This window comes from Gorilla gorilla, chromosome 3 (assembly GCF_029281585.2).
Source record: "Gorilla gorilla gorilla isolate KB3781 chromosome 3, NHGRI_mGorGor1-v2.1_pri, whole genome shotgun sequence".
NCBI lineage: Eukaryota > Metazoa > Chordata > Mammalia > Primates > Hominidae > Gorilla > Gorilla gorilla.
In genome coordinates, this window is record NC_073227.2 from 148,068,855 (window position 1) to 148,085,863 (window position 17,009).

The following is a 17,009-nucleotide window of genomic DNA, read 5'->3' on the forward strand; positions in this document are numbered from 1 at the left end:
TTTTGTATTTTTAGTAGAGATGGGGTTTCAACTTGTTGGTCAGGCTGGTCCTGAACTCCTGACCTCAGGTGATCCACCCGTCTCGGCCTCCGAGAGTGCTGGGATTACAGGCGTGAGCCACCGCACCTGGCCTGAGCTAAATTTTAAAGGCCAATGACTCAAAACATACATTTCTGCTTTGATAGACGTTAACTAGTATACTTTTTATTATCTCTTCGTCTTTATGAGTGAGTCTTTATTTTTTAAGTATTTTTCTTATACATAACATATAGCTAAATTTTATTTTGATTACAATTTAATAACTTCTAATTTTTACATATATTGTTATTTCTGGCTGTCTTATTGTCATTACAGTTCTATTTGGATTTATGTCTAGCAATTAATTTTGTGCTTTCTAGCATGTACTATATTTTTGCTTTGCTTTTCTTTTTTTCCTGTTACTTCTTTCAAGCTGAGTTTCCTTTAATCCCCTTTTTTCTCTCTACTCGTTTTCTCTGGGGGAGGGGTATGGTGGTAGTTTAATATTCAATGTTTATATTACTGTGACTATGAAAATATTCATAGCTCCGCCAGGCGCAGTGGCTCACACCTGTAATCCCAGCACTTTGGGAGGCCAAGGGAGGCGGATCACCTGAGGTCGGGAGTTCGAGATCAGCGTGACCAGCATGGAGAAACCCCATCTCTACTAAAAATACAAAATTAGCCAGGCATGGTGGCACATGCCTATAATCCTAGCTACTCTGGAGGCTGAGGCAGGAGAAACTCCAGGAAGCAGAGGTTGCAGTGAGCCGAGATCGCACCATAGCATTCCAGCCTGGGCAACAAAAGCGAAACTCCATCTCAAAAAAAAAAAAAAAGAAAAAGAAAAAAAGAAAATACTCACGGCTGAACTATGTACTATGCTAGAATTATATTTCTTGAACAATTTTTTTCTGGAATTATTTTGTTTTCTCTGATATGTCAGGTAATCTGTCTGTGCTTTTTTGTTGATCCATTTATCCCCTCTTTTGGAGACATCTCTCTGCTTTCCTTTTTCTACCTGGACTGGTTCCTTTGTAGTTTTCCAGTGTAGGAATGTACAGCAGTTTGTTTATACGTTATACTATTGATGGACATTTGAGTTGTTTCCAGATTTTGGCTGTAAATATATACTTCATGAACATCTTCTGGTGCAGCTACATACAAGTTTCTCTAGGATTTTACTGCAATGAATTTACTAATCTTACGATTTGTGTATGTCAAACTTTAGTAGATAACGCCTAATTTTTTTACACTTCCATTTGCAGCATATAAAAGTATATTTTGCTTCACATCCTTGCCAGAACTTGGTGTTAGAGTCTCTTAAAATTATTGCCAGTTTGATAGAATAGTGTAAGGCCAGGCACATTGACTGTAATTGTAGCACTTTGGGAGGCAGAAAGGTAGCTTGAGGCCAGGTGTTCAAGAACAGTGTATCAATGTGGTTTTAACTTGAATTCTCCTCATTACTAAAGAGGTTGAAATGTTAAATGTTTATTAGATATTTGTCTTTTGATTTGCCTGTTAATATCTTTTGCCTATTTTTTCCTATTGTGTTGTCTGGCTTTTTCTTAGTGGTTTTTAAGAGTTCTCAGTATGGGCTGTGCGCGGTGACTCACGCCTGTAATCCCAGCACTTTGGGAGGCCAAGGCGAGCGGATCACGAGGTCAGGAGATCAAGACCATCCTGGCTAACACGGTGAAACCCTGTCTCTACTAAAAATACAAAAAATTAGCCAGGCATAGTGGCGGGCGCCTGTAGTTCCAGCTACTCGGGAGGCTGAGGCAAGAGAATGGCATGAACCGGGAGGCGGAGCTTGCAGTGAGCCGAGATCGCGCCACTGCACTCCAGCCGGGGCGACAGAGAGAGATGCAAATATCTTCTCCCTTTCTATGCTTGTCCTTTTTTAAAATATACATATATTTCTAAAATACTTTATTAACAAGTATGTAAGGAAAACATGTTACCAATGCTAGAAGACATCCTCCTTAATTAAGTTGGCGAGAGGTACCACATTCTCCACAGGCTGGATGGCGCCAGTGGATTTTGGCAGATTTCACTGGAGAAAGAAAATGCCAGGCTGACAACCTTTATATTCCTTACGGAAGACGTTGTTTTCTAAAATTCCCATTTGGGACAATATCCGTCTCTGAGATCTTTCAAAGGAAGCTCACAAAGTATCCCAGAGGATAACTGACACGGAGCTAAACATGACATGGGAGTGAAAACAGTTATCTGTTTTCCTAGTGAGCATGATACAGGAAAATTAGCGTTTGGGACAAAGATGACATTTCTAAATGATTGGATCAATCAGTGCAACATTAAACCAAATTTAGAACAGATAAAAACTAAACAGGCGAGATGAAATGCACAGAAGACACCAAGTACACATTCTTCATAGATAAAAACCTCGAACACTTATGAAAATCTTTATCAGTTCTTAAACATATTGCTAGGAGCATAAACATATTGCTCTGTGTATCAGAGAAGGTCACTATTTCATCATAATTGTTTCATAAACGTAGGACCAGTTCTTGTTTTCCAGTAACAACAACAACAATAATAGGAATAATAGCAGCCAATATTCATTGAATGATTACTACACTCCAGGCATTTCTCTGAGAACTCCGTAAATTGTCTCTATCTATCTGTGTATAGGCTTGTCCTTTCACTCTCCTAATAGTATCTTTTGATAAACAGAAGTTCTTAACTTTAATATAGTCCAATTATGCAATCTTTCTTTATGGCTAGTGTTTTTTTTTTCTATTTCTTTCTTTAGTTACATACAAAGTTGCAAAGATATTCTTCTAGATTGCCTTCCAAAACATATGGTTTGTTTTACTTTCATAAGTGTATAATGTGGAAAGTTTTTTTTTTTTTTTTTGAGACGGAATCTCACTCTGTCCCCAGGCTGGAGTGCAGTGGCGCGATCTCGGCTCACTGCAAGCTCTGCCTCCCGGGTTCACGCCATTCTCCTGCCTCAGCCTCCTGAGTAGCTGGGACTACAGGCGCCCGCCACCACGCCCAGCTAATTTTCTGTATTTTTAGTAGAGACGGGGTTTCACTGTGTTAGCCACGGTGGTCTTGATCTCCTGACCTCGTGATCTGCCCGCCTTGGCCTCCCGAAGTGCTGGGATTACAGGCGTGAACCACTGCGCCCGGCCCAACCAATCAGCTTTTCAAGTCCTTCACTTAAAAGCTATTTTATTATGGAAAGATTCCTACAAATATAAATGGACTAGCATGATGAGCCCCCATGTAACCATCACTCAGCTTCAATAGTTAGCATGTGGCGAATCTTGTATCACTTGTACCTCATTTTATCCTCTCCCAGCTAGATTATTTAGAAGAAAATCCTAGGCATCATATCATCTCATCCCACCACAGCCTCTTAAGTAGCTGGGACTATAAGCACATGCCACCATGCCTGGCTCTTTGCGTATTTTTAGTAGAGATGGGGTTTCGTCATGTTGCCCAGATTGGATTCTAGTCTTCTTAGTTTAAAAGAATTTAAACAAGAGACACACAGCGAAGGAGATGCAGCATAGGGCAATTTATTGGAAAGGAAAAAGAATATTTCGAAAGTTAACTGCAGAATAGACAGCACACCCTAAAAGAGAGAGGATTCTGGGCATGCTGCTCATAAGGATGAGACAGCATTGATTATTGCTAAGGAGGTGGAAAGAAGTGTTACTAGTAAGCATGTTCTGAGTGACGTCCTGGCTGCGTATGTGCAGTAGCTGTACGTGCTCGTTCGTATGTTCCATGTCTCATTAGCATCTTAAATCTCCATGCAGGGTTGTGTTTTTCACTCTTATAACAAGCAAAGGATCAGTTTGAGGACAGGCAAAATCAAAATCAGGGAAAATTTCCTACTAAAGATTGCTTTGCTTGAATGAGCGTTAACTGCAATGCGAATGCTGAGGCTTATCGTGTCGCCACATTTGCCATGTCCCACGGACATTGTCACTTCCTTGACTACCTATCCTGCCTTATAACTACGATCCATTTCCAGAACTTTTCATCACCCCAAATTCTGTACCCATTAAATAACAACTTCCCATTTGCTCCTCTGTCTAGCCCTTGGTAACCTCTGTTCTACTTTCTGTCTCTATAAATTTGCGTATTCTGGGTACCTTGTGTAAGTAGAATCATACAATGTTTATACTTTTTTGTCTGGCTTATTTCATTTAGCATAACGTCTTCAAGGTTCATCCATATTGTATCATGTATCAATATTTAATTCCTTTTTTAGGCTGAATAATATTCCATTGTATTTACATACTGTACCATGTTTTGTTTATCCATTCATCCACTGATGGACTCTTGAGTTACTTCCACCTTTTGAGTATTATAAATATCTTTCTTTAGCTTTTTGTGCTGGGTACATAATTGGTTTATTTTCTACTGTCATTTTTATTGATATAGATATTTAATGTTACTCATTCTCCTCTGAAATCTGTTTTAGCTGCATCCATTCTGATATGTTATCTTTTCAGTATTATTTTTTCAAGAAATTCTGTGATTTCAGTTCATATTTCTTCTATGACCTAAGTTTGTTACAAAGCATGTTTTACAAATTAATTTTTAAGGAAGTGTCCAATATATACAGAGGTAGATGGGATAGTATAATCTATCATACTGTACTAATCGTTCAGCTTCAAAAATGATCAACTTATCAATTTTATTTCAATATCTGTCCATTTCCTTCCTGAAACTGTATTACAGTCATGTATTGCTTGGCAGTGGGGTTATGTTCTGAGAAATGCATCAAGTGAGTTCATTGTTGTGCGAACATCATAGAGTGTACTTACACAATCCTAGATGGTATAGCCTACTACACACCTAGACTATATGGTATAGCCTATTGTTTGTAGGCTACAATCCTGTACAGCATGTTACCGTACTGAAGATTGTGGGCAGTTGTAACACAGTGGTAAGCATTTGTGTATCTAAACATATCTAAACATAGAAAAGGTACAGTAAAAAATGTGATATGAAAGAAAAAAATGGTACATCTGTATACATCTGTGTACACTTACCATGAATAGAGCCTGCAGGACTAGAATTTGTACTCAGTGAGTCAGTGAGTGAGTGGTGAGTAAATGTGACTATACACTTAGGCTGTACTACATTTATAACATCTATTTTTTTTTTTGTTTTTTCTTTTTTTGAGATGGAGTCTTGCTCTGTCACCCAGTCGGGAGTGCAGTGGTCGATCTCGGCTGCAACCCCTGCCTCCAGGGCTTATGTGATCCTCCTGCCTCAGCCTCCTGAGTAGCTGGGACTACAGGCGCGTGCCACCATACCCGGTTAATTTTTTGTATTTTTAGTAGAGATGGGATTTCAACGTGTTCACCAGGCTGGTGTCAAACTCCTGATCTTATGTGATCCACCTGCCTCGGCCTCCCAAAGCACTGGGATAACAGGCATGAGCCACCACACCCGGCCGAATTATACTTTTCAGAATTTGTTGTTTCATTGCTTTGGTATTCTTTTCCAAGATTTATATGTACGTTAAATCATCTGTGCCTAGTTTCTACATGTATTGCTTTCTCACAATAATTTTTTATTTTATTTTTATTTTTTTTGAGACAGAGTCTCACTTTGTCACCCAGGCTGGAGTGCAGTGGCGTGATCTTGGCTCACTGCAACCTCCGACTCCTGGGTTCAAGCGATTCTCCTGCCTCAGCCTCCTGAGTAACTGGGATTACAGGCGCACGCCACCATGCCCAGCTAAATTTTTTTTGTATTTTTAGTAGAAACGGGGTTTCACCATGTTGATCAGGCTGGTCTCGAACTCCTGATCTCAGGTGACCTGCCCACCTCAGCCTCCCAAAGTGCTAGGATTACAGGCATGAGCCACCACACTCAGCCCTATTTAAGTTATTTTGATTTCCCCTCATCTTTTATTTTCTTATGAAGTTATTTGTGATAATTAAATCACTTTTGTGTTCCTTTTAATTTGGTCTTCATGCCTAAAATTGTTTTTTAAATTTCTTATTCTTTCCTGAGCTCTCCCAGCAATATTTTCATATCTTCCTATTGTCTGTCTCATTTCTGCTTCCTTTTCTTTTTTTTTTTTTTGTTTTGTTTTGTTTTGTTTTTTGAGACAATCTTGCTTTGTTGCCCAGGCTGGAGTGTGATGGCACAATCTCAACTCACTGCAACTTCTGCCTCCCGAGTTCAAGCAATTCTCCTGCCTCAGCCTCCAGAGTAGCTGGGATTACAGGCGCACACCACCAGGACTGGCTAATTTTTGTACTTTTAGTAGAGACAGGGTTTTGCCGTGTTGGCCGGGCTGGTCTCAAACTCCTGACCTCAAGTGATCCACCCACCTTGGCCTCCCAAAGTGCTGGGATTACGGGCGTGAGCCCCCCCGACTTGGCCATGTTTCTGTTTTCTAATTACGATTTTCAACTTTCGTCAAGTTTCCATTACCTAATCATTTATTTCAGCTCATTTAAAATGACATTCGGTTCTTATCTTTTAAAAATTTTTTATTTTTCATTTGTTTTAGAGACAAGGTCTGCCTCTGTCACCCAGGCTAGAGTGCAGTGGCATAATCACAGTTCACTACAGTCTTGAACCCCTGGGCTCAAGCAATTCTCCCACCTCAGCCTCCAGAGTAGTTAAGAATACAGATGTGTGTCCACAATGCCTGGCTAATTTTTAAAAAAGAAAAAAAAACTTTTTGTAGAGACAGCATCTTGCCGTGTTGCTCAGGCTCACCAATCTACTCTCTAACTTCATGAGATTCGCTTGTTTTTTTTTTTTTTTAGCTGATATTTATCTTTCTGTGCTTGGCTTATTTCACCTAACATGATGACCCTCAGTTCTATCCATGTTGCTGCAAATTACAGGATTTCATTCTATTTTAATGGTTGTATATATATATTTCTTCCCTCCCTCCCTCCCTCCCTTCCTTTCTTCCTTTCTTCCTCCCTCCCTCCCTCTCTCCCTCTCTTCTTTCCTTCCTCCCTCCCTCCCCATATTTTCTCTCTCTCTCTCTTTCTTTTTTCTTTTCTTTTTTTGACAGGGTCTTGCTCTGTCACCCAGGCTGGAGTGCAATGGCACAATCTCAGCTCACTGCAGCCTCAACCTCCCAAGCTCAAACGATCCTTTCACCTCAGCCTCCTGAGTAGGTGGGTTACAGGCATGTGCCGCCATGCCCATAAGACATCATATAATTTCTATATAAAAATTTCAGTATGTATCTTTAACGAATAAGATTTTTTTAAAAGCACAATATTATCACACACCTCTAAATTAATAATTCTTTAATATCATCTAATATTTAGCCCAGCTTCAAATTTTTCCAATTGCTTCAGAAATATCTTTTTTACATTTGGTTTGTTTGAAATAGCATCCAAAAAGTCTATATAATGCATTTGATTTATGTCTCAAGTTTCTTTTCATCTGAATCCTGTCTTCTCAACCTTTCCATGTCGTTCCCCCGCCCCCCATTTTTAAAGTAACTGGATCATTTGTCCTATAAAATATATCACCTTGGGCCTGGCGCAGTGGCTCACATCTGTAATTCCAGCACTATGGGAGGCCCAGGCAGGCGGATCACCTGAGGTCAGGAGTTCGAGACCAGCCTGACCAACATGGTGAAACCCCCATCTCCACTAAAAATACAAACAAACAAAAATAGCTGGACGTGGTGGTGGGCACCTGTAATCCCAGTTACTTACGAGGCTGACGCACGAGCATCGTTTGAACCCAGGACTTGGAGGTTGCAGTGAGCTGAGATCACACCACTGCACTCCAGCCTGAGCGACAGAGCAAGACTCTGTCTCAAAACATATATATATATTTTATGTTATATATTTTTATATTATATACTATATATATATAATATTTTATATATATATATCACCTTCTGGATCATAATTACTTCCTGGAGGTGACATTTAACATGTTTTTTTTTATCCTCTATATATCCAAAAACTTGTAGTTTATATGTACAGGCTTGGTTAGATTCTGGTTCGATATTTTGGGCAGGACACTTTCACAGATGGTGCTGTGTACTTCCTGCTCTATCAAATCAAGAGGCACATAATGCTAATCCCACTTTTAATGATGTAAACAGTGCTCAGTGTCCAAGTGTTGTCAGCCTCAACCATCCTTAGAAAGTTCCTCATTAATCTTTCACCTAATAGTTTAAGCATCCATTGATGAGTGTTGCTCATTATTTCACTAGAGGTTGCTAAATAGAGATTTTTCCATTATCCCCTCTGTATTTATCGGCCTGGATTCTTCTACAGAAAAGAACTTTCCTTCAATATTTGTTTACCCTGATGTTTAGGTACAGGAGAGGCAGAATAGATGCTTCATTCTTTATTTTCTGGGTTTTGCTGTTGTTGTTGAGACGGAGTCTCACTCTGTTGCCCAGACTGGAGTGCAGTGGCACGATCTCAACTCACTGCAACCTCTGCCTCCCAGGTTCAAGCGATTCTCCTGCCTCAGCCTCCTGAGCAGCTGGGACTACAGGCACACGCCATCACTCCTGGCTAATTTTTTGTATTTTTAGTAGAGACAGGGTTTCACCATGTTGGCCAGGCTGGTCTCGAACTCCTGACTTCAGGTGATCCTCCCGCCTCAGCCTCCCAAAGTGCTGGGATTACAGGTGTGAGCCACAGCTATTTTCTGGTTTTCAGAATAAAAAGAGTGAATGCTCTAGAAGCCTCCAAAGGTGACCAACAAGTTTCTTATTTTTAATATCATTTTGAACTCATGGATTTTCACACGTTTGTTTAAATTAACAACAGATACTATTCTTTATGCGTTAATTACCCCATTTTTTGGCCTACTGGCCACTTTGAGTCCTCTGTCCTTTTGGCAAGATTTCAGTAGTCTTTGATAACTTCCTTGCTTTCTGGCACAATAAATGTCTCCAGCTCTCCTTGCCCCAGACCTGAAACTAGCCATGTCTACAAGATGCCCAGGATTCTTTTAAGAGAACATGTTACCTTAAATACCTTCTCACTTTTTATTTTTTATTTTTTTGAGAGGGAGTCTCACTCTGTTGCCCAGGCTGGAGTGCTGTGGTGTGATCTTGGCTCACTGCAACTTCTGCCTCCCTCTGCCTCAGCCTGCAGAGTAGCTGGGATTACAGGTGCCTGCCACCACGCTGGGCTAATATTTGTATTTTTAGTAGAGTCAGGGTTTCACCATGTTGGCCAGGCTGGTCTCGAACTCCTGACCGCACGTGTTCCACCTGCCTCAGCCTCCCAAAGTGCTGGGATTACCGACATGAGCCCCATGCCCAGCCACTTTTCTTAAAGTCCAAAATACCTAATATGGAACAGTACCATGCTTTTAACATTGGTATATCACAAATAAATACTTGTTATACTTGTAGACGGTAAACTGATCCCTTCTGAGCTTGGAGGTGATTGACAGGGCCTGCACTGGCTGAAGAAGCTGGGTACAAATGGTTTCATCCATTTCCACAGTGGGGCATATAATATTTCCTATGAGTGCAATGATGTGGAAACAGCTGGGAGGGGTAGTGGGGATATATTTTTTGTCAGCAAACCTTTCTTTGGTGGAATCTCCTTTTCATTCAGTTATGTCTGTTTAGACCATGTAATTGGGACGAGCTCCACAGGGTTCTTCCCCTCCTCCCTCCCACAATGCATTTCCAGAATGGATGCGTGATCTATATCTGGGTTAGTAGAGGAGTCTATCCTCATGTGGTCAATTCAGGGATGCGTACATGAGCTAAACTTGGCTACTTCATATTTTTTCTGGTACTACTACCCAAGCCATTTTTCTCTGGAATTGTGAACTATAAGGATGTTGTGTGCCTAGGGCTGCCAGTGGTCCTCTTCCTACAAACATGGACAGCATCTGAAAATAAAGTCAAGCAGAGACATGTAGAACCCAAAGAAAAGAGTCCTGATGACATTTGGATTCTAGCTCCAACCATGCCTAAATAGAACTCTTAAACTCTTAGTTGCACAAGAAGTCTTAATACTTGGGGCCTGCAAGGCCTTGCATTGTCCCTTTATAGACTCAGCTAAAATTAGGCTTCTTCTCAACCACTATACTCCACCCAACTTGGACCTATTTTTAGTTCTGTGAAAGCTCCAAGATCTTCCCACCTCCAGGGCTTTGTACACACTGCCTTCTGCCTGAAAAGTACTTGTCCCACTCTTCACCAATCCAAATTGTTCTCTTCCACCAGGTCTTGGCTAATCATTTCTTCTGGAGAAACGTGCCTGACTCTCCTGTTCAGGTCAGGTTCCCTGTTAATCATATTCACCCTCATAGCTCCCTATGCTTCTCTCTCATCACCCTTCCCTCAATCATAATCATCTGTGAAATCATCTTGTGAATATCTGACTTTCTTGCTGGTACATAAGCCTCATGAAGGTCGGAGCTCTGTGTGTTTTGTTTACCGCAGAATCCCCCAAATGACATTGTAATTGGCACATAGTGGGTACCCCCTTAAATATGTACTGAAAGACGACTGAATAGTTTTAAAGCTTAAGGTACATATGCAAAATAATCTTGTTTATTAGAAAATGAACATTCACAATGTAAAGTAGAAATTAAATTACAAATAAGTCTTCAATAGTCAAAAATGGTGCCCAGAATTTCTTCTCAAAATAAGTTAATCTATTCTTAAACAGATGCAGATAAGTAGTTTATCCTTGTCAAAACAAAAAATTAACAGATTTCACTTTATGTAAGAGATAAGGTTTATATGAACAAGAAGAGTTTATTTTTAAATGTAAAGCTGAACAAGATAGAATGGAGATGCTTTGTGAAGTTATAAATCCCTTCAAAATATGAAAATCATCCTTTCAAGTTTAAATGTTTTCAAAAACATATTTTCTCTTCTTAAATATGTACTACTCTTAACAATATATCATACCTTAAAATCTCCTGTTGTCATTTTCTCTTTATACGCAACTTGGCCTACTCAAGAAGACATCAACACGGTGATTTTTTTTCCTCAAACTTTACCTCCTTGCTCTTTTCCCAATCCCATGTTACTTCCTTTCGCCTTCTTTTGTGCCAAGATGAGCAAGGTATAATCCTCCAAAGAAGAAAATGCTCCAAAGAAAATGCTCTCAATAAAAAGGAAAGTAAGAGTCATTTGTGCAAGGTTAAGTTTATCTAAATTTTAATCAATATTATAAACCTTTGAAAGCTGGGAAACTTTTCTCTGTTATATTCTTGCTGGAAACAGGTTATTATGCTAAGACAAAAGCTCCAGTCAGTGGGCTTATGTTGCCCAAATATTTCTGCTAGCAGGAGTCACTGGTATAGTTAAATTACCCTACAATTAGTAATTAATTGAAACTGCAACTTTCTGGGATATTTTCCTCACTATGAAAAATCAAGTGGTTAAGACTGTGGACTTTAAGGATAGACTGTTACTTAGACAAGTAACTTTTCTGTGCCTCCATTCTTTCATCTGTAAAACGGGAATCATAATAGTATTTTCACTCCATAAGACTGCTGTAAGAATTAAATTGTATGTTACACATTACCTGGAATGTGGAAAGCACTCCACAAATTTTGCTCTTATCATTTTCATCATTACCATTATTCTTGTTATTTTCGTCATGCACACTATGCAAACCAAGGGTAGAGTTTACTCTTTAAGATTAGACGTGGCCCAAAAAATGTAAGACAGAGAAAGCAGCTGCAGAATAGCAGGTAAGAGGGATCCCAGACTTGACCAAATAGCCAGAACTGGCTACGGTTCTGAGAAATCTATGGAAGCAGTCTTGCTATGGGCGGCAGAGGAGAGTGAAAACAGTCTTCAAAATTTAATCGTAGAATAATTCTATCAAATTAAGCCCTTTATTAGAGCTGAAAAAATTGAGTTTAAGAGCACAGCAAGTTTAGCATAAAGTGCAGATTATACAGTTTTAAATTTTTGCTTTTATTTTTTGTAAAGACAGGGTATCACTTTGTTTCCCAGGCTGGTCTTGAATTCCTGGCCTCAAGCAATCCTCCTGCCTTGGCCTTCCAAAGTGCTGGGATTACAGGCATGAGACACTGCACCCAACCTATAAAGTGCAGATTATATAGTGTTTATTCTCAGATTTGAAACTATTTCTAACTTAAAGTAGAAAACATTTGGAAAAGTGTTTAGAAATATTTTTGCATTTTCTGTAACAGTGCTTATCAATATACATAGTTATCTACTAGTTCCTTTTATCAGCATTCAACTTATGTAGAGGTAGAAGTTAAACATACAGTGTTATTTAGCCAACTTCAGGTAAACTCAGTAAATTGTTAGATTAAAGCCATTTTGCCTCAAATACTTATTAGCCTGACTAGGTTGGGGCTGTCATGGATCATCCAAATTAAAAATCCAACGAAAATTCTGCAGCTCTACACAACTATGCAGACATAGATCGAAAACTGTTGTGTTCCTCCCCCCCACTTTTGAGAGATGGGAAAAATTAAAGTAAATTAATTAATGTTTTACTAATTAAATGTTTTTCTCCCGTTTAAGGGGGTTGAAAAATAGCAATAATTTTAAGAAACCATTTACTGTTTTGTATATATATATATAATAACACATATCTGGATTATGTTTCTAATGTGAATTATTGGCATTTGAAAGAAAGCAGGTATCCCTATTAGGCTAATAGGCAGTGAAGTATCTTGATCTCTTAATCCTCTGTATTGCTCAAATATTAGCATTATTCATACTCCTTTATTAATGTAGGGGTTACTTAGTGAAACCCTGAACTAAAATAAGGCAGAGGTGCAGTATTAGAAGAAAGACTCATAGAAGGCAAGGTAGGATGTTAGGCATGCTAAATGGAAAATATGTGTTATAATTTTTATTTCATAAGTGAACTTGATAATAGAAAATGCATTTTTTTCATAAATAAAAAGTAGGTTTCTGAATAAAAATACCTCTACTTGGGTAGAGGTTTTTAAAATTCTATAATTTTATTCTGCTATGGCTAATTCTTACAGAACCCTCTTTCTGGTTCCACTGTATATTATTTTAATGACACTTCTGCAGTTGGTATTAAGAATACAGCTTCACATTTATTCATCATTGTTCATTCACTCATTAGTTCATGCAACCACAAAAAGGTATTATAAGAATAATATTTCATTTCTGAGGTAAGGAAATTATGATCTAGTATGTTTTTATATAACCTACTATTCACAATGACATGTAGAATTCTCTCTGTTATTCAACATATGTTCTTGTTCTTCAAAATCTGCAATATCTGTAGTCTGATTCTTGAAGACTGGCTCACCGCAATTGTCTAGCAGAGCTTTAGACCAGGAAGTGCCACACAGCAAGTAGTTTCCATCACAGTCTTAGCTAGTTTATTCCTGAATCCTCCCATATCTTACAGAAAGAGCAATGAGTCTTTTGTAAACCACTCCCAGGAGGGTGATGGTGAGCACTATTATTCCACACACCAGGCTGAATGCCCATCGTGGTCCCCAGTGAGCATACACTTGGCTGATGAACATAGGCCCAAGAATCCGGGCTCCACTTCCAGATGCTGTTAACCAGCCCATGTATACACCCTGTTGGGGGTGAAATGGAGGACAAGCAGATTGATATTGGGGTTTAGTTGTTTAAAAGCAAAGAAATGGTATTACCAAACTACAGCAAACTTACAAGAATCGTTTCTGCATCTTTTACTTTTAAATTAAACATAAAATGCCTCCTATAAATATAGCATTTGATATTAAGTCAGATTAAAAAAAATAAAAGGAGTGTAAAGGGAAAAACTTAATGTCTGCCGAAGCCCTGGGAATAATAAAATTGATTAAAATACCTTTTAAAGCTAACATTTATTTTGTACCTGCTACATGCCAGTCACTGAGGTAGGTGCTTTACATACATCATTTGTAATGTTCACAAGTTTCGATGACAGGTGTTATGCCCGTTTAACAAAGGTAGAAGCTGAAACTCAGAAAGTTTAAGTAACTTGTTCAAGAGGTTTGAAGCCATATTTGGCTGACTCCACTGTGCCACTTTACACTCTACCACAATGCCACTCCTACAACTTCTGTATCCAAAACTATAACCCACATAACCTACCCAAGAATGAACTTTACAGAAGTTGTGGGATTTTTAAAAATTTTAAATGCTGAATATGATAAAAATCCCTCAAATCAGTCTGTGTAAAAATAGAGAATGGCAGCAAAAAATGTGAGTGCTTACAAGTATATTTTCTATAATTGCAATGTCAGGGTACCTGGCTTACCTGAGGTTTTGGTCCTAGAATTTTTGAATATAGAGTATAGGACATAAGATTGCAGACTGGATAGCCTAATCCTATTAGCACAACTGATGTAAGGAACTGGGCCAGATGAATCACCGGGGTATAGAGGCACCAGGCTTGTTCAATCGAGCAACCAGTTGGTCTTTCATTGTCATCTTCCATTGGAGACTTCCAAAGACCAATAATAATTTCCCCAAATGTGGTATTAGGGATTGAATTATTGTGCAAATCTGTAAAAACAAAACCATTGCAGTGCATTACTTGTTGATTTTAGATAAATAACAGAGGTTAACATTATAGAATTATGTATGGCTATACCTTCCCACTGTATTTTGGGAAATTGATTTCCCCAAGGTAACAAGATAAAGAAGCCAACCCATACAACGATGAGTCCTCCCAGTAGAATAGCACGCTCGCCAATCCTGTTAAAGAACAGAAACTCTGTAATTTTAAAATGAAACATTATAACATAGCTTCATTACTTTCATAATTTTAAAAACTAAAAATAATATCTTGTACTTTTAGTGATATATCCATTAAAAAGAATGCTAAATATAATTTTCCACTAAAAATAACCAGGACTCCTCTGAAAAATGGCTGACTTAAGGTCTGGGACACAAAAAGTAGATGAGCTCAGATCTTTCACAGCAAAAAGCACAGAAGTTATCAGTGACTACTAGGTCATGAGTCTTTTTGACTCAGCCAATTTGAAGAAGCTGGCCAAAAATGTGACAATGTGAGTACCAAAACAGAATAATAATGGCAATGGATTGAAACACACAAAAAGTATTATCATCTGTGGCCTGGTGTAGTGGCTCACACCTATAACCCCAGTACTTTGGGAGGCCAAAGCGGGAGGACTGCTTGATGCCAGAAGTTCAAAACCAGCCTGGGCAACATAGCAAGACCCCATCTCTACAAAAAATTTTAAAAATTAGCCGGGAGTGGTATTTGGTGCCTGTAGTTCTAGCTACTTAGGAGGTTGAGGCAGGAGGATTACTTGAGCCCAGGAGGTCAAGGCTGCAGTGAGCTGTGATGGCACCACTGCACTCCAAACTGGGTGACAGAGCAAGACCCTGTCGCCAAAAAAAAAAAAAGTGTTATAATCTGTGAATTCATAGTATATTAAAATAAAGTACTCTTTGGTCAGTTTTTGAGGATGTTAGGGAAACAAAAGAAAATAATCAAGCCTTTATCCTGCCTTTCCTATACAACTGTAGCTCAGGTTAACCAAATAGTTGGTGAGGGAAAGATTCTCTTCATGGTAAGTATTCTAGCAAATAAATAAAGGAATGATAGAATTAAAATACCAGAATTTTGTAATGATTCATTAATGAATTAATGGATCTATGGAATAATCAGTGGCTACTTACATGTTAAGAAGAGATAAACAAAACATTATATTTCTTCTGATATAAGCACATATCCCCACCTATAAAGTATTCTTGCCAAAAAATTGAACCCAAATTTCATCAAGCTTCTAGATGCAAGTACTAGTTTTTACGAAATACAGCAATCATGTCATCTGCAAACAGAGGCAATTTGACTTCCTCATTTCCTAATTGAATACCCTTTATTTCTTTCTGTTGCCTGATTGCCCTGGCCAGAACTTCCAATACTATGTTGAACAGGAGAGGTGAGAGAGGGCATCCTTGTCTTGTGCCGGTTTTCAAAGGGAATGCTTCCAGTTTTTGCCCATTCAGTATGATACTGGCTGTGGGTTTGTCATAAATAGCTCTTATTATTTTGAGATACGTTCCATCAATATCAGTTTATTGAGTGTTGTTAGCATGAAGGAGTGTTGAATTTTATCAAAGGCCTTTTCTGCATATATTGAGATAATCGTGTGGTTTTTGTCATTGGTTCTGTTTATGAGATGGATTACATTTATTGATTTGTGTATGTTGAACCACCCTTGCATCCCAGGGATGAAGCAGATTTGATCGTGGTGGATAAGCTTTTTGATGTGCTGCTGAATTCAGTTTTCCAGTATTTTATTTTTTATTTTTATTTATTTATTATTATTATTATTATTATTTGAGACAGAGTCTCGCTCTGTCGCCCAGGCTGGTATGCAGTGGCGTGAACTTGGCTCACTGCAAACTCCGCCTCCCGGGTTCATGCCATTCTCCTGCCTCAGCCTCCCGAGTAGCTGGGACTACAGGTGCCTGCCACCACGCCTGGCTAATTTTTTTGTATTTTTAGTAGAGATGGGGTTTCACTGTGTTAGCCAGGATGGTCTCGATCTCCTGACCTCGTGATCCACCCACTTCAGCCTCCCAAAGTGCTGGGATTACAGGCGTGAGCCACCGCACCTGGCCTGGGTTTGCCAGTATTTTATTGAGGATTTTCGTATCGATGATCATCAGGGATATTGGCCTTAAATTTTTTTTGTTGTGTCTCTGCCAGGTTTTGGTATCAGGATGATGCTGGCCTCATAAAATGAGTTAGGGAGGAGTCCCTCTTCTTCTACTGTTTGGCATAGTTTCAGAAGGAATGGAGTTTCAGAAGGAATGGAAACTTTGAACCTCCAGTAGAATTCGGCTGTGAATCTATCTGGTCCTGGGCTTTTTTTGGTTGGTAGGCTATTAATTACTGCCTCAATCTCAGAACTTATTATTGGTCAATTCAGGGATTCGACTTCTTCCTGGTTTAGTCTTGGGAGGGTGTATGTGTCCAGGAATTTATCTGTGTCTTCTAGATTTTCTATTTTATTTGCATAGAGGTGTTTATAGTATTAGAGAATACTGTGGT

The 17,009-nt window shown here is 38.9% G+C and overlaps 1 protein-coding gene across 8 annotated transcripts in view; it reads right to left on the bottom strand.

Annotated features, from left to right (window-relative positions):
- Nucleotides 1–10,521: 10,521 nt before the first annotated feature.
- Nucleotides 10,522–17,009, bottom strand: part of MFSD8 (major facilitator superfamily domain containing 8) — a 49,038-nt gene continuing 42,550 nt past the window's right edge. For 7 of the 8 annotated variants that reach the window (XM_055385331.2, XM_055385330.2, XM_055385328.2 and 4 more), the window contains 3 exons: nt 14,574–14,677; nt 14,238–14,485; nt 10,522–13,551 (listed from right to left, as the gene is read on the bottom strand). In XM_055385331.2, coding sequence (XP_055241306.1) covers nt 13,345–13,551; nt 14,238–14,485; nt 14,574–14,677 — 559 coding nt within the window. In that variant the 3' untranslated portion in view covers nt 10,522–13,344. Of the gene's footprint in view, nt 13,552–14,183; nt 14,486–14,573; nt 14,678–17,009 lie in introns of those variants that run through there. The other variant, XM_055385332.2, reaches the window with a different exon arrangement.